Source organism: Periplaneta americana, chromosome 4 (genome assembly GCF_040183065.1).
Source record: "Periplaneta americana isolate PAMFEO1 chromosome 4, P.americana_PAMFEO1_priV1, whole genome shotgun sequence".
Classification (NCBI taxonomy): domain Eukaryota; kingdom Metazoa; phylum Arthropoda; class Insecta; order Blattodea; family Blattidae; genus Periplaneta; species Periplaneta americana.
In genome coordinates, this window is record NC_091120.1 from 123,882,236 (window position 1) to 123,909,895 (window position 27,660).

Consider the following 27,660-nt stretch of genomic DNA (forward strand, 5'->3'; position numbering starts at 1 on the left):
CTTCATTAATTCATTCAGCAATTAGTCCATTAATTCAACAGCTCACTGATTCACCTTTCCACTCGACAATTCGTTCAATTATTTGATACTTCATTAACTCATCCACCAGTTCATTAATTCAACAGCTTCCTGATTCATTCAATAAGTCACCTTTCCACTCGACAGTTAGTTCAATTATTTGCTACTTCATTAACTCATTCAGCAGTTAGTCCATTAATTCAACAGCTCACTGATTAGGTCAGTAACTCACCGTTCCACTCGACAGTTCGTTCAATTATTTGATAATTCATTAACGCATTCAGCAGTTAGTCCATTAATTCAACAGCTCACCGATTCATTTGGTAATTCACTTTTCCACTCGACAGTTCGTTCAATTATTTGATACTTCATTAAGTCATTCAGTAATTCACTTTTCCATCCGACAGTTCGTTCAATTATTTGATACTTCATTAACTCATTCAACAGTTGGTCCATTCATTCGATAATTCATCATTTCAGTCGACAATTCCTTCATTTAATCGATACATAATTCATCATTCAGCAGTTACATAGTTCCTTTAATCGGTAATATATCCCTTCACTCGACAGTTCATTAAATTATTTGATATTTAGTTCATTCATTCAGCAGTCATTCCATTCATTCGATAATTAATTTCAATAGACAGTTCGTTCATTTATTCGATGGCCTACTTAATTCAATCACAATTTAGTTCATTCATTCGGTAATTCGTTATTTCACTCGACAGTTTGAAATTTTTTTTCACTTAATTAATTTAGCAGTTAGTTCATTTGGTAACTAATTCTTTCACTCGACAGTTCGTTCATTTATTTTACCCTCCAATTAACTGATTGATAAACAGTCCATTCGACAGTTCGTTTCTTCGACTTTTCATTCGTCTATATGTTAACTCCATTCGGTAGTTAGTTACTTGAGTCAATATTTCATACGAGTATTAATCATTTCTACAGGTTTTTCAATCTTTCTTTTAAGGGGACACTCCACTAAAAATGAAAACTTTTTTCCCAATCATTTATTTTTCATTCAAATTTTAAGAGCATGTTTACTATGAAAAGAACTAACAAAATCCAAATTTTGAACTCCCAAATGTTTTCGGCTTATTATTTTTTCTCTATTTCTTTTATAAATATTTTCAAATTCAAGTTTTTAGAAGACGAACAGAATTTTTAAGCTTCCTTTTTCTGGTTACATTCACAAGATATAGAGAAACATTTCTATGCATTCACTTTATAAAATATCTCATTTATTCATTGATTTTTTTTTAATTTTTATTATGTTATTTTTTCTATAATTCATGAAAAAAATATTAATAAAATAAACTAGCAGCATTTCTTACAAAATAAATGCATAGACATATGCAGCTACCTCATAAATACTTGCAGTATAACATTTCATCCAAATTGATTAATATTTGGCATAAAATAAATTATTGGTGTTGAATCAAGAAAAACAAACTTACAGAAAAATGGATTTGAAAGTAAAATGAATATTTATGTAACACATAGGCCTACCTATTACAATTCCCCTATGCTACATTCATCTAGTAACTTCAGGGAGCCAACTTTGCAACAGAGAGTTATTAGATTTGTAATCAGAAATGTGTAAAAAGAATTCTTTGATGAAAAATTAATTTTGACAGCTCTTTAAATACCACGCTCCTTTACAGCCTTAGTTTAAAAATATTTAAACCATATTTGTAATCAGAATTGAACTAAATCCATTTGGAGTATGAAAATATAGGCTTACATTCTAAAGACGTGAAATAATCAGTACAAAGTTTTGGAACAATTTCATTGATTTGCAGTGGAGTCTCCCCTTAACAAATTCGGTAGGTTCTTTATCCATTCGATAGTTTGTTTTCTAAATATAATCAATTAAATAATTAAATATTTTCTGTATTTAATATTATGCAATAGTTTCTTAATACAGTAATTCACTAATTTGCTTGTTCGTTCTCTTATTCATTGACTCATTCGACTCGTCATTTCTTCATTCCCTGATTCAGACTTTTAAATTTTGTAAATGATTTATTGAACCTTAATAATTCCGTTCTCAGTTTTTAACTCAATTATTGGACTTTCACAGACAAAACATTCTGACTTCGTGCTGGACATCGGTACTAAGGTATTTCTACGCAAAGGAGTGAAATTAGATACCACATTCTCCAAGATCCTCAGGTATTTCTACAACACGGACTTCCAAGATCTCGACTTCACGGAGCCTTCAGAGGCCGTAAGAACAGTGAACTCTTGGGTTACTTCCGCAACAAGAGGAAACATCAAGTCAATGTTCACTGAAGGTAAGCATCTGTAACATGTGATTTTGAAACTGTTGCTACTGAAAGGTTGAATTAGGTCTTGCGTTTCTCTAATTTTTTTTAACCTTTTCCATAGTCGTATACTACATATGTACAAAGAAGGAAGTAAGTCCAAAATCTCCATTTTGAGATGTGACAATATGTTTCACTCTTTCTAAACATTCCCCTTTTTAAACATTATGCCTAAGTGATATGAAACGTGATATTAATACTATTTAATTTAAATGACAGCAACTGAGTTTAAATACATGTGCCTTGCTTCCTTTTGCCAACAAGCAACAGACAAATTTTCACACAACTTTGTCACTTACTTCCTTCGAATATCGAAAATTATACGCAACTATTCATCCATGCAATTCAAGAGTACCAACATCAAAACAAGCATAAAATCTCTACATGAATCAATCATAACCCAAACATTCATGTTTTGGCGGTTAGTTCCTTTTGCCTTCTGACGCAACATATGCAAGTGATTACCATGCTTCCAATCAAATCCGAGATTCATATGTTGAAAACCCAGAGGAAGTCGATATATTTGTAAGCTAACAAAAATCCATTTATAATGGGAGTCTCAAGAAAAAAATAACGTTAGAAATGACAACAGAAGGCTTGAGTTGAACATCTCAGGCTAAGAAAAACATATTATAAGATATAAATTGTTCGTCGAAACATGAAAAACGTATGGAGGAAATCAGTCTAACGGAGAAAAAAGCAGGTGAGAAAAAATTGCCGTACTTGTACACATACAAAACTCTATATCATTCATTCATTCATTCATTCATTCATTCATTCATTCATTCATTCATTCATTCATTCACGTATTATGCCCAAAGGCAGATCTTTCACTGCAAACCCAGTTTTCTCCAATCTTTCTTATTTTCTGCCTTCCTCTTTGTCTCCTCATATGATACATATCTTAATGTCATCTATCATCTGATATCTTCTTCTGCCCCGAAGTCTTCTCCGTTCACCATTCCTTCCAGTGCACCCTTCAGTAGGCAGTTTGTTCTCAGCCAGTGACACAATCAATTCCTTTTCCTCTTCCTAATCAGTTTCAGCATCATTATTTCTTCACGCGTTCCAGTCTTCTCCATATCCACATTTGAAATGCTTCTATTCGCTTCTCTTCCTTCGTCGTAATGTCCATGTTTCTGCTCCATACAATGCCACACTCCATACAAAGCATTTCACTAGTCTCTTCCTCAGTTCTTTTTCCAGAGGTTCGCAGAAGATGCTCCTTTTTCTACTTAAAGCTTCCTTGGCCATTGCTATCCTTCTTTTGGCTTCCTGGCAACAGCTCATGTTACTGGATATAGTAGGTCTACACCTCAAGTATTTGAAACTGTCCATATGTTCTACTGCCTCATTTAGAATTTGCAAATTTACCTTCTTTATTTTTCTTCCTATGACTATTGTCTTTGTCTTGCTGGCATATATCTTCATCCCATACTGCTCACAGCTGTCATTTAGCTCCAGTAGCATATCCCTTAGCATCATCTCCTTTTCTAACAACGCCTTATCATCAGCAAATCTTATGCACTTTATTCTTCTTCCTCCTACTATCACTCCTCCCATGCTCTGAAAACAGTTTTTCACTAATTCCTCCAAGTAGATGTTGAACAGGGTAAGTGATAAAGGGCATCCCTGACTTACTCCTCTTCCAATTCCACTTCCTCTTGACATTTCTTCTCCTATCCTGACTTTAACTCGTTGTTTCATAATATTAAAGATTATTGAACAGCCTTCTCTCTTTCCAATCCATACCTATTTTATTTACAATCCTCATCAGTTTATTTCAAAACTCTATATTTGTAATATAAAGTGCGAATAATTACACTTTCATAGAAGGTGTTTCTACGCATAATTTCAATTACACTGTTTAGAGAAAATTACTCCTTTATTACTATGTCAAAAATAAATCACAGTTGTATCCAGCTTAAATTATTACACATTCTGTTTGTAAATTATTTACACAAACATAAAATTTGCAATAATAAGTTATAAAAGTACATTGACTATTATTATTATTATTATTATTATTATTATTATTATTATTATTATTAAATGGATTAAAATATATTTCAAATGGCAGAAATGTAGTTACTTAGAGTTATGGCCAGAAGCAGGTTAGATTATAAAAACCGACAAGTCGGGAGGGAAGTAAGCTTCTTAAATTTTGAAGAATATATTACTGTGACATAGTACAAAAAAACTGTTACGTTCATAGACTATCCAAATCAGTGTCAAAAGAATTCCATTGGAAATGGAAACATGAAATTCAAATGCCATAAAAGTCAAGGAAGATTTAATGAAAGAGAATGCAAGCCATAGGCATAGCTCAGGCTGTAGGTGCGTTTTCCTATTGGTCCAGAGTTTCGCTCGTTTGTGGGTTCGATTCCCTCTTGGACCAATTATTTGGGTGGATTTTTCCAAGGTTTTACCCAATTATAAGACGAACTGCAGGTACCTAATTCTGAGGTGAACCCTAGGAGTTATCTCTCCAAATATCATCTCAATATCATCAATTCCATCAATCCTAAATAACTTCGCAGTTAACAGAGCGTCACTAAATAATGATTTCTCCACGTGTGTAATGCTGATATTGTTTTCTCAGTATCCAGTTGCTAGAGTAGGGTAAAAGTTTAGTTAGGTTACTTGTGTTAAGTACTTTTTTTCTTAATAGCAGATGTAGCCTACTATCGATCATTTGTTTTTAAGTTTCTTCCTCACAGAATTCCTCAGTGTAGGTTCATAATCATATCTCAATATCTCTATATTAAACGACCTTCTACACTATACAGTGTTGGTAACACTGCACGAGCGGAGCAGTCAGTGTTGATAGTAATTTATCAGTGCAAATCAAGATGATGGCCTCTCTCGTGCCCATGTCTGCGGAACAATACAAAGGGTCTCCTCGAGACGACACGTACAAATCCAGTGTAATACATTGCAGGACATGAAATAGGTGGTTCTTCCTCATCGCGCGAGGGATGGAGTTTTCAGCCACTAATATATCGTCCTCCTCAGCGGACTTCTGGAGCTGCGTGGATGTATGTTTCTGTCAGACTGCTCTTCAACTTCATATCATACTACTTGTACCATTTTGACTTCCTTATCGTGCGAAGTCTGCTGTCTGTCCGTCGATCCGGCATATGAACACACTTTTTCACTAAAATCTCGTTTAGCCAAGTACGAGTAAACAAAGGAGTCAAGATGGGCGGAGATGTGACAGGCACATGGTAATTGCCCGTTGCTTTTTTAGACAACTGATACCCTGTAGCTGTAGAGTGTAGAGAATTCGAACTTGAAAGTGGACTGTGAACATATTATGTGCTATTACAATTTTTGGGACAACTGATACCCTGTAGCTGTAGAGTGTAGAGAATTCGAACTTGAAAGTGGACTGTGAACATATTATGTGCTATTACAATTTTTGGGACATCAATCATATTTTAGCTACTCTATCGAAATAAATGCTTACCGGAATGGTCTAGGGATAGCAAGTAGTATTCGTGCACTGAGGCTGCACTCGAGCATGGGTTTGAATCCCATTTTTATTGATAATCTGAGTGGATACTTTCCAGACTTCCCCAAAATATAAGGCAAGTGTCAGGTAATTCTATGGCGACTCTTTGGTCTCATCTCGATATCACCAATTCCATCGACGCTAAATAACCTACAGAGTATTCGGACCTCAAATTGCAGTACAGCGCTTATGGAGTACGATGTTGCGACGTCAACTGCAGAAGAATGCGCGCAAGAGTGGCTTAAGCGAAACATCACAACTACAATATAAGCTTATCTATGATACGTTTCTTCTTGGTTTGGGAATTCATTTTACACGCTGATATCTTATAGCACTATATCTTATTTTATCTTGCACAAGTTTTACTTTAAGAAACTCTACGCACAAACACTAACACACATACACACAAAATTACTATACTTACTTGTATATAATTTAATATATTACACTATAAAATTACTTATGATCGTCAATGCACGTGACCGTCTCAATATTGAAATGTATATAACTCCGTGACCTCCATAAGGTAAAATTCGAATGTGTGTATGTTGTACGATAGCTGCAAGAGCTATCTCGGCGCGTCAAAACAAAACAGAACAGATATCCATCCTTCCCTCAATCATAAATCTGGAACTAAATGAGCTAGAGACTTGGGGCTTGTTTTAAAAATGACTTTCATCTTCGAAGGACATTTCTCCCACTTTGACCCCATGTATAGATAACATCGAAAAAAGTTTTCCGCTGGCTGACTTTTTCGTGTTTTCGTGTAAAAATTTCTAACTATGACTAAAAAGAAAGAGATATTCTGCATTTTCTTACCATTCAAATGTAGATTTAAACTTACATACGTGGAGAGTGAATGTGTCTTTACCAACAGTAAAAAAGGAAAAGCTTCTAACGAATTTAATATAGGAGTTATGACGCGATATGTTTCGTGTAGCGAAGATTTTGCATTTGTGGTAAATTTTCATTATATTGACATTTTAACCCTTAATTACTTCGTAGGATATTTTTCATTAACGCCAACAGATAAAGCTTAAAATTCTCTACGTAACTATATATTCACGCGTTATAATCAATTACCTCGTTAGATTAGAAAAGTATAGCGCTTATGGTGAAATTGATGACAAGGAAAGAGACGAATAGTTTCCATTCTTTGCTCTACTGCAATTTAAGGTCCGAATACTCTATAGTAGGTCTACAGTAGAGGAGATAAGACCTGTCCTGTGACCATATCATGTGCCGTGGCTATATATCACCAATGGGTATGAACATAAGTTTTAGTCTGAGATGAACTTCCATGTCGGTAGATTCGTATAATATTAATTATCATCAAACAAACTCTCTTTCTGACAGCTCATTCTATCCCTTCTCGCACAACTCACTGGCCAGGTCTCGCCTCCTCATCTATAGTTGATACAACGTTGTTAAATAAGAAACTTTACAAAATAGACGAATTAATAGTCTATATAATTTAATAACAGATAAATTACATGAACAAACTGGTTGACATAAAATTGAGAGAAAATGGAAGATGAAATATTTCCTAAATTATCATTTTTACAAACCTTCCGGTAGACGCGATGAGGGAAGATTCTGGAAAGCATGGACGTGTAGTCGGAACAGGTCGTAAGGTTTCACGGGAGGAAGAATAAGAAGAAATAGTGGGTAGAATTATGCTCATATCAAATGAGTTGCGAAGTAGGTTTACTAATTGTTATAAATTGACTTGTGCAAATTATTATTTGTCAACAGAAGAACGTGGTGGGTATACACTCGCTGAGTTGGTGCGCTAAAATGCGGGGCTAATCACCGATAGCAAGCTTTATGCGTAACCGGAGTATCCGAGCAGCCCTGCCGAGAGCTGGGTTGCCGCGTTGGGGTTTGACTACAATCTAGCCACCCATCATACTTATTATTTTACATTCTGATTTATAAGCCGATTGAATCCACTGTATCTTTTGTAAACTATCGAAATACTCGACAGTTGTTATTCGATTATGTGTGGTACGGGTATAAACTACTTTCCATGCACGATCAGTGAAGCTCACCGGTCAAACACAAATTAAAGCTGTGATTAAGGGCGCATTGTGCCTGAACGTTTAGAGAAAACATTTTACGCTAGAGATCCCAGATCAAATTCTGGCGAGTCCAAATAATATTTTTGGTGGGAAATTGTAGTGTGAGAGAAGTATTCTTTGGACACTCCATTTCCTTTGTCAAATCCTATTACAACTCCATAATCCACAATCCCTACCATCGGTGCAGTGGCACCGGGGAATTACTACACCTTACCGTCTTTCCACAAAACTAGCTTACGGGCAGTACAGGATCACGAAAGTAAGGACTGACATTAATCTGTTGCAGACATGATGGAGTCATCAACCGTAATGGTGCTTGTGAACGCCATCTTTTTCAAGGGACTATGGCGTTATCCCTTTAACAAGAACAACACTGTGGCAGACAAATTTCGAGTGACACCGACGAAGAGCGTCGAGACATCCTACATGCATATGGAGAACTACTTCTACTACTCGGAGTCAGTGGAACTCGATTCCAAAATAATTCGTCTGCCTTACATGGTGAGTACGAGAAAAAGCAATGCACGAGAATGTTCGTCTTTTACCGCTATTTGTTTTCTGAGCATATTAAAGGGAAAGATTTCACGAATAAAAAGTATGAACCAGTTTGCAATTGTAGGCTTACATTGCGATGAATTACCTAAAGAAATAAGCTACACTAAATTAAAGTCGATAAGTTTGACTCATTTCTTCATACGATAATATTTACAGTTATATTATAATCAGGATTTCTTATAAATATCAAAATGGACTGTAGGATTATCTTAAAAAAACACAGTATAGTATAATATTCCTAAAATTACCCTAGCTGATTGTTAGTCACATATTCTAGAACAAGACACACAATTGTCAGTTATATCAACAGGCATCACTGTGGCTGATTTATATCTTGCTCTCTAGCTTTCAATAGCTAAATATTCCAGGGCTGTTCCGTAGACCGCTGGAAAATCGAAACAGAGCGCATGTTCGATTCTCACTGTGAGCGCATTAAAACAAATTTATTTGCAAAAAAGTGCACCTTTTCGACATTTTTCTATTAATGAATTGTTCTATCTACATCAGGCCTGCACAAGGTTTGCGCTCTCCAAGCCGTCTCACAGCTCATGAGCGGAATGCAGTTATTATATTAGCTGCGCGCTGTATAAGGGTGGACTGGAAGAAGGGGAGGATCTCGTACAAAATAAACACAAAAGAAAGTACTATTACGAGTGCTTATGAAATGAATTCCCGTTCAGTGTTTGTAAAACTATCTTGGACTATTATTAATTAATAAAGGAATATTTATTTTACAGAAGTAATAGAAATTCTATAGCTACTTAAATGTACAATATCATTTTGTTCATTTTTATTTATCAGTACATCAAAACGAGGTTTTATGCTGTTGGCAGCTGAAAGGAACAGTAACCTACTGATCATAATGAAACATCAGCTACAGATGTTCGATGTCTGCCTTTATTAAAGTTGATTATAGAAAACAGTTGCTCACAAATATAAATGTTGAGCCAAACATAGCAATCATTTTCGCAGCCAGCCTGTGTAGTCGTGGATATTATTGCTAATATTTAGTCTTGTAAAACTCAACCAGGCTAATATTATTCAAACGATCTTTAGCCCTTAGGTCACATTGAAGATCAATAAGTTCGAGCTGTAAATCGTTAAATGTTACGTTCCGTCTTTTAGATTCCTCAATACTGTACTGTAGCAGTAGGTAAGCAACGTGAAACAGTTACTGAGAATAGGCCTACACACTGCACTCCATTAGATAACTGAGTGGCTGTTTCCCTCTCCTCTACCTATAGCAAGTCTATGTCATTCTGACGTATCTTCCTCTCCGTTTCGGCGAGCGGTAAACACCGCTTTCCCGCGCGCGCTCTCGTTGAGCGCTGTTTGTGCAGGCCTGATCTACACTGATGCATAACACAGGCGAGATACTCGAACCTGTAAAGTTGCCGGCAAATAATGACACAGTACGCCACTGAACTGCTTTTTGTTTCACCCCCATTCATTTTCTTTATTACACCTATTTTACAATAAAATTGTCTGCATGAAGCTGTGGTGTAAGGGATAACACGTCAGACCGCAAGCTGAAAGGTAGTACGTTCCAACGTGGTAGTTTTTTATATTCCAATACTTCTTATTTTATTGATAAGATCTCAATTCTTTCATTTCTGAACCATCGAAATATATACTGTAGTATTTATGTATTACGTTTACGACAAACGTATACCGTGTAGTACTAGTCACTCAGCACAGTTCACTTGAGATCACGTCAGTCGTATTAAGACTCTTATGGAGCTTAATTAGATATTTGTTACAAATGCACTGGCCTTTGGTTGCAAAGGTGACGAGTTCATGACCTTTTTTGTTTTATGTTATTAATTTCATGCATTTTTGTCCTATTTTAATGTCTAAGGTTTATGAAATTCATTGTACAGTCATCTTCGGTTATAGTGAACCTCTGCGGACCAGCAGAGGTTCACTATATCCGAGGTTCACTAAATCCGAAGTGTCTCTTCCCTAACCTTAAATGACAGGAATGAATAAAATTGTGAACAAGAAAAAAATACTATACAGTAATTAAAATAAGTTAATTTTCGTGAAATGGATTACACTGTAAACTGTATACTGTTACTCACAATTGATTTACTTAAACTATGCTGTCGACCCACGACCTCTTGCAAAAGATCATGTTCAATGTCACTTATAATATTCGCCTTATCTTCCAAAGAAAACACTTTACGCCTCGACATTTTTATACAGTACATCACTGTTCGAACACTAGAAATAGACTGATCAGATAGAAATGACAAACATTGCTATGGTGTGACTGCGTACTCAGCCTTGGAATTTCCCGGGTCACTTAATGGAAACCAGGAGGGGATTGATGGAGTTTGAAAGCCATCGGAATCTTACCTTCATTTATGCTCTGGACATACACTAGAGTCCGTCCTCTTTTAATAAAAGAACGCAATTTCATTTTCCGTTGATTGGATGCTGTCAGTCATAATGGAAATGTTTCTGAGAACAAAAGGCAACCCTTTGACGGTGAAAGATTTGAAATAACAGTAGAGAACAAAATGGCATCCCTTCGACGGTGGAGTGAGGCAAGGTCGTCACGCGTTGCCTGGATTTACAGTACAGCTCATTGTCTAGGAATCACTAATCCTACCTTTGTCCTTTGACCAAAGGAGGAAGAAACTTAGAATGTTGTTCTCAACACATTCTTTCAATTTTATACAAGAAGGTGTGACTTCAAATAAGAATTTGTCAGGATACAACTTGTAACTTCAATTTTTAAGGTTCACAATAACCGAAGCGAGGGTTCACTATATACGGAAACATTAATGCACTTTTTAATGTATGCGGGTCGGGACCAACGATTTAGGTTCACTATAGCCGAATGTTCACTATAACCGAGTTCACGATACCCAGAGTTGACTGTACGTAGTTTCTAATGGTTAAGCCAGAATAATTAATAAACTTCAGAAAAAGTACTTGATTTGTTGCAGAAAGATATTATACTTAAGGAGGTCTTTACTTTGAATAATTCCTGTAACTTGTTTTCCCACTGACAGTGAGTAGTGGAAGAGTAACTTGTTTAATTTGACGCCATTACGTGCAATTTTTTTGCTCAAAATGGCCAATAGAATGATTCCTAAAGCACGGGCCATTAGTCATGAATCACCCTGTATATCAATAACGAAAACCCGTACTAACCGCAAGATTTCATACAGAATATATTTAATTATTTCAGTTGATAGGTGAAATGAAAGTGTTTGTGGAATAAAAGAGGGAGACGAGAGTACTTCGAGTATAGGCCATTCAGTATCTCCTGAAACCAATCTGCTCGTTAGAGGAAGGAAAAAGTGAACTGAGAAGCTTTCCTTCCTAGCTACGCTTCGACTTGCAAGCAAGCGAGGTCGCTTACCCCCACCATAAGATCCTTACTATGAGCTACGGCGCACACAAGCATTTGGTTTCACGAAATAACGATTGACCTATAAACCTCTGCAAAGTCTGCTTTGTTCATCACAAATTTCATCATGACCCGACCTGGATGAAACCCGAGCCGTCACTATGGAAGATACGCGCTAGCCACTAACAAGGCTAGACTTCGTTCCATAATGTCTGACAGGAGACGTAAACATTCCCGGCGGACAGAGAGAGAAGAATAATTGATATTGAACCGATGACAGAGATCTCAATCCACACTTACCTTGAAGTTGGGTGGTCTGAAGCGTTCTACCCCCGCCCAACATCAAGACAAGCGTGAATTGAGACCTCTATCATTGGTTGAATAGCAATTATATCTCTCTTCTGCAGGCAATATTTACTTTTCCTGTCAGACATTATGGAACGAAGTATAGATACAGTGCAATAATTCTCGACACACGACTAGCTTTTCATCCCAGTAACAATAAATTTGTGCTAAGACAAATTTACCGTGAGGGAGTATTTCTTTACATTGAGTTTCAGTTCAGTTTCTTAATTTTTGGAAAAAAATATATATATACACTGAAACTTATTATTTGTAGCACATCTGATACATCATGCACAATTTAAAAGTCAAGGTCACTTATTTTAGTCACACTTTCAACAGCCAACATATATTTTTTACCACACGCAGATTCACCTCTTTCATTAAATCACGCGGGCCATATGCACTTTTAATCACAGGGATAGCTCGCAATCTGAAGTTACATTCACAACACGCAGGAAGTCTGATAAGCCTGGTAATGACATTTCCCTTTTCGTTATTCGTAAACATAGCACAATGTCAGACAAAATTAATTCCCGGAATAATAACAACATATTAAAAGTGTCTGGTTAGCTTCCTGTACATCTGATATTATGTCGTCACTTGGAAAACACAATTGCAAGTGCTTTGTGGCGACATCTATTCTCTGAAGATTCAGCGCAATGGTCGAGAAACCGCAATCAAAGAAATAAAATGACACTGTTGCATGAGAGCAAATTTTTCATTCTACAAAGAATTTATTGCGAAATGGAATTTTTCATGAATACTTTCTAACTTGCAATACTCAAATGAATATTTGAGTTTCAGAGGTAGAATAGGAAAAGTCTAAAAATGTATTAATTAATATATATAAAAAAGAAAGTAACAGATATAAATGGTTGAGATATCTGCAAAGAAAGGACAACAACAGAGAGATAAATGTGTATTTTATTATAAACCAAATGGAAAAAGAAACATACGACATTGAAAACTCAGAACTAGGCCTACTAACAAGGGAACCGTCCCAGGTTGTGGAGTTTGAAATTAATAAAAATGTATATTTAAGCTAATTTTCGTTTATTAATAAACGTGGTGATAGTCGTTCATTTTCCTTTTTCCTTGTTTACGAAATATAATGACGTGAAATGAACAATTTTACATCTTGATTACACAACTTTTAACATTATATCACTTCGGAATATATAATTTATTTCTTTCACTGTTAAAACTGGGTTACCTTGTTGACTAGTTTCAGCCTGTTGTAGGCTATCCTCAGAACTGAATAGTCCTGGTTTTCGCGACTTTTGATTGTGCTTCCTTTGGGGGTTGTGTTTGTGTAATGTGGAGTCAAAAAATATGTGTTCTGAAATTGAGTTGTATGTTGAGGATTTTATGGTGATGTGTTTTTGTGTGTCTGTATATTTCGTATTGTTCTAGTGTGTTTAGTTTCTGGTTGAATAAGTAGAATTTCCATGTTTGTGTTTATGTTGCTGTAGGTGTGGTTAGCATTTTTGATGTGTTCTGCGTATGTGGAATTATTTTATGATTTTGTTATGGCTGTGATGTGATCTTTGTAACGTGTTTGAAATGATCTGGCTGTCTGTCTGTTTGTATACGCCTGTGTAGTTGTATTTGTTTGTGTTGCTTGTGTTGAGATGCTTTTGTAGAGTGTTTTTTTTTGTTTGTTCTGTATGCTATGTTGTACGTAATTTAATTTCTTGGATGAGGTTGCAATTTTGTATGTGCTTTTGTTTTCGTATGTTAGTGTGATGCATTTTTTGTGTTCTTGTGTTTGTGTTGTATTCCTCTTTTTTTTTTAATTCCGTTTTGCCTTTCTTATTATGTTGTCTATTATGTTAGGGTTTTATTCTTTTTTTGTGCTATGTATTTGATTGTGTTCAACTTTTTTTTTGTAGTCTTGTTGGCTCATTGATATGTTGAGTAGTCTGTGTAGCATTGTTCGGAATGCACCTTGTTTGTGTTGTGTTGGTTTGGGTGATTGGATGTGTTGTTGTGGGTTTCCTGTAGATTTTGAACAGACATGGAAATAAATACAGACATGGAAATTCTACACATTCACCCATAAAACTAGAAACACTCTATAACAATACGAAATATAGGCTACAGACACACAAAAACATATACCTATGAAATTCTCAACACACTACTCAATTTCAGAACACACTCTTTGACTCTACATTACACTACACAAACACACTCCCATAGAAAACACAATCAGAAGGCGCGAAAACCAGGACCACCCAGTTCTGAGGATAGCCTACAACAGACTGAACTAATCAATAAAGTAACTTAGTTTTAACACGTGAAAGAAATAAATTATATATTATGAACAATTTTATTGAAAACAATGATGGGTTTAATAATAATAATAATAATAATAATAATAATAATAATAATAATAATAATAATAATAATAATAATAATATGTGCCACATATGAGATACACTATTAGATTCACAAAGTTGTTGTTCACCTGATGGTAGTAAAATATACTATATCACATTTCAAATTTGCTCCAGTAACGTCTTGTGACTTAGAACGAATATTTTCAGAGGACAAATATTGTTTTTTTTTTCTGAATATAAAAAGAGTATGTCTTTTGATAAAATGAAAATGTTCATTGTTATTTGTTATAATGAGGCTAGAATCATAATTGTATACTTTGTATGTTATTTTTATATGCATGGATAAATTATTTTAGTTTGGGAGTTACGAAGTTTATAGTTACAAATTATTGTTTTTTTATATTATTCGTTTATTATTTTCTTGTTCTAAGGCTGTAGATGATTGAAGCACATATTTGATTACCATCCGGCTGTACATGTTTGTCGTTCTGGTTCAATGACATTGAGAGATGCGCTATTACTTTTCATTCGGTAGAGATATAGTCCAGGCTCACAGAATGTATCAGTTTTAGTATCAACTTCCTAGCTCTGCTTCCACCTACGCAAAACACATCACCAACACCAACCATAACTACAATAATTTTGGAGAACTAAGCGTTAATAGTAAATCTATTTTATTTAAACTTTTTGATGCCGCTTGAGTTATACCAGATTGTGTTTCACAGGGTGAGAAGTACTCCATGTTCATCGTCCTGCCCAAACAGCCTGATGGTCTCGGCAAACTTCTGAAGACCGTGAGTCCGGCCATACTAAGGAATCAGTTCTTCCACATGCAGAAACTACCGGTCGATGTTTTGCTACCGAGATTCAGATTCGACTTCACAATCAAGCTAGAAGACGCCCTTCAAACGGTGAGTTCAAGGCTAAAATCAAACAGTAAGGTTCATAGTTGGTCTAAGGATTTCATATCTTACATATATAAAAATGTAATGTGAAAGCTTATGTTCTAACTAATTTAATTACGACTATCTTTCGTCAGAGTTTCAAACAAGCAACGAACTAGAATAATGCTCTATAAATCTATTGTAAGACCAATTGTTGTTGATGGGAATGAAGATTAGGCTGTGAGAAAGATAAATGAGGTGAGACTGACAGCTGCGGAGATGGGCTTATGAGAAAGACGCCAAATATTCGCTGTAGATTAACATACTAAGAAAACATACTGTAGCAAACGAAACAAATACAGCCAATTAGAGAGCAAAAAATATAGTAGGCCTAGTCTATAGAATTAAAGCGTATATCGATAATAGTAATAATAATACTTCATTCTAGAACAAATCGTCGTTGTTCCTGCAATAACTCCTATGTGCAAAATATAAAATTTTTCGGTAGGAAGAAAAAACACATTTATTCATACTACTAGCCGTACCCGTGCGCTCCGCTGCACCCGTTAGAAATAAATATAAAGTAATTACATAATTAAAATAGGACATTTGATCCAGGGAACATTCGTGTTTGATAGAAGGATAAATCGTTTATTATGTTACTTAATTTAAATTGTATTAAAAAATTAAAATGCGATCATTTTGGTCCAGAGACCACTCTTTTGGTCATATAAATTATTTTAGGAAATACAGGAAACGAATGTACAGAATAGCCTATCAAGCTTTCTGTGCATAAGAAGCTATTGTAATCTTACCTGTCTTCAATTCACTCAGAAGTTGCTGTAATAACATTATAGCATTATGTCCATCTAGAGAAACTACACTTTCCAATGGTGAATTAATAATTAATTATACAAATCGGTTAATTTAGCTTCCGATATTACTTCATACAAACACAGAAACATTCTCTGTAGGCTATGTTTCATAGCTTTCGATTGTTGTTGTCCAAGGCCCCTTATAGAGGAAGTCATTTGTTTTTCTATTTCATTACACTGCCTTAGATGGCGTTGTTATTGTAATTTTGAAACTCATTTATCTCATTAAATATCAGTCCTATCAAAATTGTGCATAGAATAAAACTTATCGGAAATCATTTTTAAAGAAACTTTTGTTAGGTAACATATTTTACAAAAATCAATAATAAGCGAGATATTTCGATTTATTTAACTCAGGCCCCCTTATAACCCCCCTTTTAAATAAAGTATTTTGAATGTCATATAGCCTATAATCTAATTTACAACCAACTTAATTTATATTCCAATTTTCATCGAAATCCGTTCAGCCATTACTGTGTGAAAATGGTAACAAACATCCAGACAGACAGACAGACAGACATACAAACAAAAATGTCAAAAAAGCGACTTTCGGTTTCAGGATGGTTAATTATACATGTTAACACCAATTATTTTTGGAAAATCTAAAATTACCAGAAAATTTTTGGCTACAGATTTATTATTAGTATAGATGACAGCCATAGGCCTACATAGGAGACTGTGAATTCTTACATTTTCGAAACAAAGAAATATGATTACATATAGGAGATTTTATTATTTGCTGTATCACTATTTAAGTCATTCAATAGAGCAAAAATCTGAAAATCGATAAATATGTCACATAGGAGTTATTGTAGGAACAACGACGAAATATACGTATTGTTTTTTTAATATAATAATCACTCTAGCACACCCAGTAAGAGTAAGTTACATACTCGTGGTCAGAGGGTATTCCACATAATTTTAAGACATTTTATTAAATAACAGGATAAAAAGTCCGAAAAGAAAAAAACAAAAAGGAAAAAGAAAAACATAGATATCACAATAAATGAACTTTAAATTTTCTCTCTAAACAGTAATTTTTAATTTATTTTTTAAAATAAGGAGCATTAGCAAATTTTATGTTTGGGAATTTGGCTATTATCTTGTTATAACGCCTTGGACCGAAGTTGCTACTGTGATTATACCTTACAGCTATGGTACATTTAGGTTCTGTCAAACATAATATATTATGTTGTCTGATATTTTGATTTTATATTTATGTGAATACAAATTAATATATTTTGGTTTTATGTACGAAATTCAATAAGACATTGTTATAAATTTAAATTCTGAATACAACAATTCTGAAGGATAATCAAGCGCTTTTTATTAAGATAATATATTTTATTATTCTTTCCTGGAGCAGTGTTATTGGCATGAGGGAGTTACTATAAGCACTAACCCAGGGATGTCAAAGCGCCTGTATTACGTGCTCATACTACAGGCAATACAAATCCAACAAAGTTCATAATCATCGCCTTTAAGGAAATTTTGTGCGGTTCTTGAGAGCCCGCAGTGCAGACGCTTTGACATCCCTGCACTAACCAATCCTATAATACTAGTACATATTGTAATATAGCTTGAACTAATGCGAAGTAAATTAGTCGTAAAGTATGGACAGTCAAGTAATTTCGTAGGATAACAAAATAATGAATAATTTTTCTTAATCTATTGCACAGAAAAAGAACATATTTATCCCAATATAAGCGTTGGTCCATTATTATTCCGAGATACTTAACTTGAGGAGATTAATTAAAATAGGACAGTTACAATTGTTAGAAGAACAATTGTATGTATGAATTTTTAAATACAAGAGCGAATCAGGAGATTTCATACCAACAGATGTTAACGAAAATGGTACAGCCGTAGTTTTAATACGATTTAAGACAAATAGGTCGGAATCAAACTAATTTTAATCAACGTGATGCCATTATTTGCATTAAGGTAGGTATCATCCAAAGATTTACCTGCAAAAATAACAATTGTGTCATCCGCATACGAAAATATCTCACCATTGAATATTTCTAAATCAATTGTCATTCATAGTGTTTCGCCCAAGGGCAGGTATTTCACTGCAAACCCAGCAGTCTCCAATCTTTTCTATTTTCTGCCTTCCTCTTTGTCTCCTGATATGATCCATGTATTTTAATGTCGTCACTCATATGATATCTTCTTCTGCCATTAACTATTCTCCCGCTCACCATTCCTTCCAGTATATCCTTCAGAAGGCAGTTTCTTCTCAACCAGTGACTCAGCCAATTCCTTTTCCTCTTTCTGATCAGTTTCAGCATCATTCTTTCTTCATCCACTCTTTCCAACACAGCTTCATTTCTTATTCTATCTACTTCACACGCTCCAACCTTTTCCATATCCACATTTTAAATGCTTCTAGTCGCTTGTCTTCACTTCGTCGTAATGACCATGTATCTGCCTCATACAATGCTACACTCCACACAAAGCACTTCACTAGTCTCTTCCATAGTTCTTTTTCCAGAGGTCCGCAGAAGCTACTCCTTTTTCTATTAAAAGCTTCCTTTACATTGCTATCCTCCTTTTGACTTCTTGGCAACAGCTCATGTTACTGCTTATAGTACACCTCAAGTATTTGAAGCTGTCCGCCTGCTCTACTGCCTCATTTAGAATTGGCAAATTTACCTTCTTTACTTTTCTTCCTATGACCATGGTCTTCGTCTTGGCATTTATCTTCATTCCATACTGTTCACAACTCTCATTTAACTCCAGCAGCATATCCCTAATCATCATATCCTCATCTGCTGACAAGGCCATATCATCAGCAAATCTTATAGATACACTTTATTCTTGTTCCTCCTACTATCACTCCTCCCGTGTTCTGAAAATAGTTATTCACTAAATCCTCCAAGTAGATGTTGAACAGTAAATAATTAATACGGTACATATTAAAAACAAAATTGGACTTTTATGATGAAGTAATATAAACAAGAAACCTTGAGGAGGAGTAATCGGGTATAATTTGCCAATATCTACATTTGGAGAATGAAATTTAAAATATATAACACCGATGGAAAATTACTGAAATTTCATTACACAGCAATGATTTTTATGGATACACTAGCATAAGAAACGAACAATTGAGCGTGTTATCTGTGACTGCGCACATTATTGCACAAAGAAGACGTGCTGTTATAAATTTCTTGCGGTGGTGTGCCCACCGACAGAAAAATTTCAGGGTAATAGCGAGGCTAATAAAGCTTTCTTCAGTCTGTATGTTTATCGAAAGCATTTAAATTGCACTTGGGCGAATTGAGTCCGTTGAAGGAGAAAGACAAATAAGCAATACTAATGTAACGAATGACATCTTTTCAAGTTAAAAAAATGTAATATTTTAAATATTATATATTTGCAGCTCGGAATCAAAGACGTATTCAGCGAGTCCAGTGCGGATCTGTCAGGCGTTGTGAAAGACAACAAAATCTTCGTATCAAGGTTCTTCCAAAAAGCTGGACTAGAGGTAAATGAAGAGGGTACCACGGCTTTTGCCAGCACAGGTATGTACCGTTAAACAGAAGATATTTTTAATTGTTTTGCATTTTTTAAGTGTTCATTTTCATATACCGACAAGATTTATGTGGCCCGTGCTAAATTTCTCCTTATAAATAAAGTAAGAGAGTTGTATCTTAATGGAATTACTGAGAAATACTGTTCTCTTATGAAGCATGGAAGCAGATGACAGATGAAAATATCCATTACGCATAATTATTCTAATAGAAGTACAGTGAACCTCTGCACCCCTTGCATATTTCGTTCACTATATCCGAGGTTCACTAAATCCGAAGTGTCTCTCCCTTAACCTTAAATGACAAGAATGGATGAAATTGTGAACAAGAAAATAAAATACTATGCAGTAATTAAAATATTTCATTTTTGTGGAATGAATTGTACTGTATACTGTTACTCACAGTTGATTTACTTAAACTACGCTGTCGACCCACGTCCGCTTGCGAAAGACCATGTTCAATGTCACTTATAATTAGAGACCGGATTTTTATGTAATATCAAGGTGTGAAATATGTACATATTTATGTAAGGAAAATAAGTTGAATATGTACCAAAATATGTAATATCATGAAAATATTTAATATCAATATCTGGCAGGTACAGGATAAATAAGACTCTCCAGTTGTGATTTCATAGAGCACCCGACTTTTTATCGCACACTTGACACATTACTATTTTTCCATCTGTAGCGAAAACTTCGTTCATCGCAATCCATGATTTTATTTTTGTCGTTAGGTTTGAAAAAAACAGGGGCCATTTTAGTTAGTTAAAAGCAGTAGATAAACTCACTTGCACTTTATAGGTATTGTAACTACTAAAACTAGAGAACTGAGTGAAATGAATGACACAACTGTACTGCAAGCACTGTTTCGCTTTACTGGATTGGGAAAAAATAAGAGGAGATATGGGACACATGCATTTTAGCTGCTCCCTGTAAGAAACAAGTACCTACTAAAACCTCAAACTATAGGCATTTAAAACTGTTGTTTGAAAAGTGACATTTCTGTCTGATTCAGAAGAGTAGGATTATTCCAACCGAGAATCATACTTTCTAATTGCTCGGAAAATCCCATTTCCGTATAGGTCTACGAAATTTAAAATAAAGAGGTCAAGCAATAACCTGAAAGTCTCATGTCAGACTTGATACGGGTTTTCCCTGCAAGAATTAGGAAGAGGGTGGGTAGGGTTGCAAATTGCATAGGAACGACTTATTTTAAGACGTGTAAAGGTAGGTATCCCCGTCACACGCCATTAAGGCACTTGCGGGGCATGGAGGTAGAGCCCTATGCTTTCCATGACCTCGGCACTAGAATGAGGTGGTGTGGTCGGCACACGCCTTTTACCCCCGGGAAAAACCCGGTACTCAATTTTATAGGAGGCTGAGTGAACCTCGGAGCCGTTCTGGAAGTTTGGCAACGAGAAAAATCCCGTCACCACTTGGGATCGAACCCCGGACCTTCCAGTCCGTAGCCAGCTGCTCTACCAACTGAGCTACCCGGCAAGAATTAGGAAGAGGGTGGGTAAGGTTGCAAATTGCATAGGAACGACTTGTTAAGACGTGTGCAGAACAATAATTATAGTTCAAGACAAATCATGTCGTCCTCGTCCCATCCACCGCAAGAAAGCAACGCTACTTTCTGAGTGATTTTTACAATACAAGGTAGTTGTATGAGAAAGGTTGCCTTTTGTTCATTCACATTTAAAGTGGGCAGTATGGGGTGAGTGCCTCTATTACTTCCTGGAACTAAGGACGTTATGTTCCGTCCCGAAATATATCCTTTCGTGGGTAGGGAAAAGGCTTTTTAAATCTGTGTATTTCAAATTGTAAACTTCCCCAGCAGAAGTTTTTTTTTTCCTTTCAGAGAAGTAAACATGTATAAAACTCCTAAATATGTAGATTTATGTAATACGTTGCCATAATATGTAATGTGGGTTAAATATGTAAAAATATGTAGTATCAAATTTTAATATATTAAAGGTAATTACAAGATTCGCAAAGATTTGTTATTTATATACGGTTAGGTTGAAAGTAATATAATATGTAATTACATAAAAATCCGGTCCCTACTTATAATATTCGCCTTATCTTCCAAAGAAAATACTTTACGCTTCGACATTTTTATACAGTACATTAACTGTTCGAACACTAGAAACAAACTGATCAGGTAGAAATGACAAACGCTGTTATGATGTGACTGCGTACTCAGCCTTGGACTTTCCCGGGTCACTTAATGGCTACTGGGACGAGGTTGATGGAGATTGATAGCAATCGGAATCTTACTTTCATTTATGCTCTGTATATAATGTCCGTCCGCTTTTAATAAAAGAAGGCAATTTCATTTTCCATTGTTTCAATGCTATCCATCATAATGTAAATGTTTCTGAGAACAAAAGGTAACCCTTTCACGGTGGAGGATTAGAAATAACAATAGAGTAGTGTGTCTGAGAACAAAATAACAACCCTTCGACGGTGGAGTGAGACAAGGTCGTCACGTTTGTCATGATAAAATTGTTGTAACTTCAATTTTTAAGGTGCACTATAACCGAATTGAGAGTTCGCTATAAACGGAAATATTAATATACTTTTTAATGTATCCGGGTCGAGACCAACGATTTAGGTTCACTATAGCCGAATGTTCACTATAACCGAGTTCACTATATCCAGAGTTAACTGTATTTGAAGTAATCTAACGTTTTGCCCTTTAAGGGGTTCAGTTATTATAAAGCGTATGGATTTAAGAATTTGGAAACTTAACTAATTTGTACCCCTACTTAAAATACTAGCAACCAACGGTGTCTTAAGTGCTTTGCGCTTCCTCCGTTTTAATAATGGGATAACTGGTCGCATCAGTCAGCTTGATATCCGGATATGTTAATTAGGTTCCATGGAAGAAAAGATAAAATAAAAATTAGTCAAAAGTTGTCACCAAACGAAATGTATAATGTAAACATAATGGTAGTATTAAATGCATTTCTTTAATTTCCAATTACTTTCAAAATATGATTTTAAAAAATTTAAATGCCATATTTGTCAGAAATTTGATTTATTTTGTGTTTCGTATTTCTGAATCTATTGAGTGATCAGTCTGGGCTGAATCCTCGACATGGCGCGTTCTTTAAGCCTTGGTTTTTCTGAACCGACTCACACGAGTTGCGAGGCCCGCATCGCACAAATCTGGACTACATGAAATATAGTAAGTGATTTCTATAACTGCGAGGTACGCAGACTTCGCACGTCGCAGTTATAGAAACCACTCAATAACTCACGTAGTCTGGATTTGTGCGGCCTCGCACCTCGTAACTCGTATGCGTCTGTTCAGAAAAACCAACGCTTAAGCGAGACTGCCTCATGATGCTCGCTATGCTCAGTGTGTACCTTACTTAGCAATTTTGCGTGAACGGCTTCGCAAGGGTGCGAGGCTGTCTCACACGTGAGCCAAATTCAGTAGTTTTTGGATGCGATCAAGGATGCCTCGCAGTGATTAACTCGCTCCGTGTGGACTGTTCGTTGGTAAAGATTCTATCACGCAATTCGATGTTAACTGCTCAATTGCCGTGCACTAACTGGTGGCTCACACTGCTACCAAAAGAACAAAGTCGCAAGACAAAGAAGAAGCGAGGTCACGCACTCGGCACTGTCGCTTCGTGGATAAGCAGCTTTACTCTCTGCATGCGCGCCGTCTCCCGCACACTTAAAGCCCTGTAGAGCCTTGGTTTTTCTGAACCGACGCATGCGAGTTGCGAGGTGCGATGCACAAATTCGGACTACACGAAAGATAGTGAGTGGTTTCTACAGGGACATCATTTTATTTTTACTTCAATTTTTATTGTACCTGAGTTTTTGAATGTACTTCATTCCCACCCCCTCTACTAGTGAACTTGCAACCGTTCTCCACACAGAACCAAGCGTATACAGTCAAAGTCGCCTTACGGTCTTAGTAAACACAATCAGTACTGAGTTAGTGAGTATAGTATGTTCCAGAAATATGTTCGCTTTCAATATTGAATCATATTCTCGCACAGGTACTGTCGTCCGTTTGCCTATGTCGCATCCCGGTTTCCCCCACCCACTTCTGCCCGTTCCTTTGTGGCTGGGCTGTCTTAGTTCTTTTCTGAAAACATTAATTTCTGTTAGGAATTGGACGTCTACGTAATATTATATAACTGTTTAAAATAACTTAAATAAAAAGGTCTCGTTAAGTAATTAACTGTCACGTGATTTCCCTCCTTTCTACGACCCTCGACAAAACCACTTGAACGGATAATAAATAGCATGTCTGAATAATTTTATCTTTTCGGATCGGACAAAAGTGAAGATTGAATATACAGTATGTAAGGTACTCTTTTATAGAGTAGGTACAGAATTATTTCAACATGAGTTAGTAGTACGAAAGACGAAACTGGTAATTGGAATTAGGTACAATAGTATATAGTGCGATAATATGCAAAAAAGAACTGAAACCTGTATAGAAATGAACGGCCATAATTTTCAAATATGTGTTTAAATATCCATATTATGACTATTTTTCAATTTAACGTCATTCTCTATATTGTACGCTAATGTGCTATAGACAGTATAATATGCGCTGCATAATGAATACGTCCGAACGGACAGCTCAGTTCGTGAGTAAAACCACTTATTGTTAATACAGTACTGTATTTTGATTAAAGTAAACCCTAATGAAAATTATCAAACTCAAAATTGCGATATTTCCTACTTTACGTAAATGGATGAACTACTTTTCATCCCTCCTATACCTAATAAAGTGATTTATTTGTATCTTACGCCAGTATCACCGAACTCCAGTGGAAAGGGGTATCAAACGGTGTTTCCGGTTCACAACCTTTAAGCCAAAGGTATAGCCAGGTTAATATTAGAAATGTTAGTAAAAATAAAATGATGTCCCTGTATAACTGCGAGAAGCGAGGTCTGCGAACCTCGCAGTTACAGAAACCACTCACTATCTCTCGCATAGTCCGAATTTGTGCGGGGCGTCGCATGCGTCGGTTCAGAAAAACCAAGGCTTAACAGTAGCAAAACAATGTTATTTTCAAGAAAATTTCGTGAGTTATAGACCTACGTGTCCGAGAAATGATACCATTAAGACTTAATTATACCCTTAAGTATCGATACAGAGTTACTAACTGACAGTATAACAACATAATCTTATCAGGCATATAACTTGTTGTTAGTCAACTGTCCGAAGACAGGTTTGAACCTCATAAGTGACACCAATAAGTCATGAGGCAACTATGCCAGGAGATAATGGGGTAGGATGGCCAGTTTCTTTCCCCCTACATTGCATACATCGCCGACTAGCTACATATTACACGAATCAGACTTCAGAAGTATACAAACAATTGTTCTTCCTCTGACACATATCGCTAGACAGTGGATGTGGGATGTAGGTGCACATTTACTATATTTTACATTTTTTTCATTCAGACCATTGGCTCAACAGGTTTTAAACGTAAACAGACGACGTCAACATGCTACTGTATCTCCGTACAGTCAGAAGGAAAAGAAAAATGAAGTACTATAGCACATATCTCGTCATTATTGATGAATTACTAGCGTTGCAGTAAACGACGATATATTCTCTAAGTTTTCGAAGCTAAATCATCTTCGCCATCGCTTAAACAGTTTTTGTATCGAGAGAATTTCTGAAGAAAACCTCTACAATGGGATCACCCAATTTCTTTAGAGGAATATTTGCACTGAGCATCATGTTGCACATGTCTTTGCAAAACGTTTCGTTTACAGCTGCACAACTAAATGATGACGATGATGATGATGATGATGATGATGATGATGATGATGATGATGATGTAGATGGTTGCTCAGATTTCATTTCAGCGCATTTTCTGTACGATGTACTGTTGCTATGTTTCTCTATACCTGAGTTGTCCTGGTTTTTATTTCAATTTTACATACCGGTACATTACACACGATACTGTCTTCGTTAATATGTAAAAAGTCACTCCCATACTTAATTGCACTCCATATCTCTGAAGCCAATTGAACGTTTTGCCTTCGACATTATGAATGGATCAGCACAACACTATTCAACACGTACCGGTACTAAATACTTGGGCAGGATATCACAACTGCACACATTGCGTTGCTAAGTTACTACGAACGGCCCGGGGTTTCTTCGTTCTGTACGCTGCTGTACTCGCCAGGTACACAAAAGACGGACGACGCAGAACGTGCCGTATAGGCCTACTCTGATACGAAATAATTTCACTTTTCCTTAAAGTCATTCCGCATACACTGTCTGCATATCACCAAATGAGATGTACTGCCTGATAATAGATGTACATACCAGCCAGAATCTCAATCAGAAGATATAATATTGCAATGATTAACAATTTCTCTTTTGCAGGAACATCAATAATAAACAGGTTTGGAAGTGACACAGACTTCTATGCCAGGCATCCATTCATGTTCTTTATCCAGGACGAGACAACGGGGACAGTCATCTTCGTCGGGAAAGTAGTAAATCCGAGCACAGAGAAAGTTCAACTCAGGTAATAAGCAACTAGATTCGGACGAAAAGAAGAAGCAGCTTCCGCCATGTGGGATCAAACGAGCTCTGGCTTTGAACTCTTCATACTCGCATGCTTGCTACAATGAATCACGCATTGCTTGACATGACATGACATTGTGGTCGACAGGGTCATACTATAGCCACAGTCTAGTACAGTCACGAAGGTTGAGTTGTGAGGGTGCTAGGAACAATAGACTGTGCCAGTACTATTTCGCATTGTCTGTAACGAGGCGATATTAGCGATCTTAGTAGTTAGCAACTATCTATGGATGCATATTTACTACGTATTGAGCTTCGTGACTATATATACTAGACTGTGATATAGCTCTGGGTGCGACATAGTTACGTTTAATAAAATTATGAATACTTACAATTGTAAAAGTAAATAGTGTTATGTTATGAAATATTTCTTATAGGCCTACTTTATATCTGTATGAGACCCTTTCATAGTATTATTAAAAAGTAAGATTTATAACTCTGCCATAGATTGAGGAGGGAAGACTTACTGTTCTGGAATTGACGAAATTGTGCCATAGCTTCGTAGTGAAGATAAAGTAAAATGTCTGTTGTAAGGGCGTTAAAGGAGACTATCGTGTTCACTAAAAAATTAAAAACCTCTTTTTGCCAGATTTCTATTGTAAAATTTGGGAGTGCCTTTTATTGGTGTCGGGTCTTAAAACTGAGTACAGGCTATAAAGGCATTAAAATGCAAAATGAAAGCAAGGAGTGTAACTATGTAATGTTTATTTAAACAACAAATTATATTAACACAAATCTAAAGACATTCATTCCTTAAATCTGTATTGTTGAGACCTATTACATACACTCACTGTTTCCAGCCGTACCTGAACGCATAAAAATTCTTACGACACGTCACTGATTTGTTCTAATCAGATTTTTAAATTTGCCGGTAATGTAAAGAGAAGAAACTTGTACGCAAATATTAGACCCGTAAGAATATGACGGTAATTATTATTATAATCTCTAAATTTAAAGAGTTATCATATCTCACAATCTATTTCACAGAATAGAACTTTTAAACTAAAAACAAACTGTCCTCAATAGTTTTTGTGCTCTTACATCGCCAGTTATCACTGACATGATCACTTCTCTGTTGAAATACAACATTTATTTCATACGAGTACTTTCATATCATCAATTTAGTGTCAACGTAATTAGTATTCATATCACCATTATTATTATTATTATTATTATTATTATTATTATTATTATTATTATTACGACACGTCACTGATTTGTACTACTA

The 27,660-nt window shown here is 35.7% G+C and overlaps 1 protein-coding gene across 2 annotated transcripts in view; it reads left to right on the top strand.

Moving 5' to 3' along the window:
- LOC138698178 (serine protease inhibitor 2-like) overlaps window positions 1–27,660 on the top strand; it is a 192,075-nt gene that overhangs the window by 131,635 nt on the left and 32,780 nt on the right. For both annotated transcript variants that reach the window (XM_069823924.1, XM_069823923.1), the window contains exons 4-8: window positions 2,105–2,318; window positions 8,230–8,444; window positions 15,272–15,457; window positions 19,691–19,832; window positions 26,229–26,373. In XM_069823924.1, the coding sequence (XP_069680025.1) occupies window positions 2,105–2,318; window positions 8,230–8,444; window positions 15,272–15,457; window positions 19,691–19,832; window positions 26,229–26,373 (902 nt within the window). The remainder of the gene's footprint in view (window positions 1–2,104; window positions 2,319–8,229; window positions 8,445–15,271; window positions 15,458–19,690; window positions 19,833–26,228; window positions 26,374–27,660) is intronic.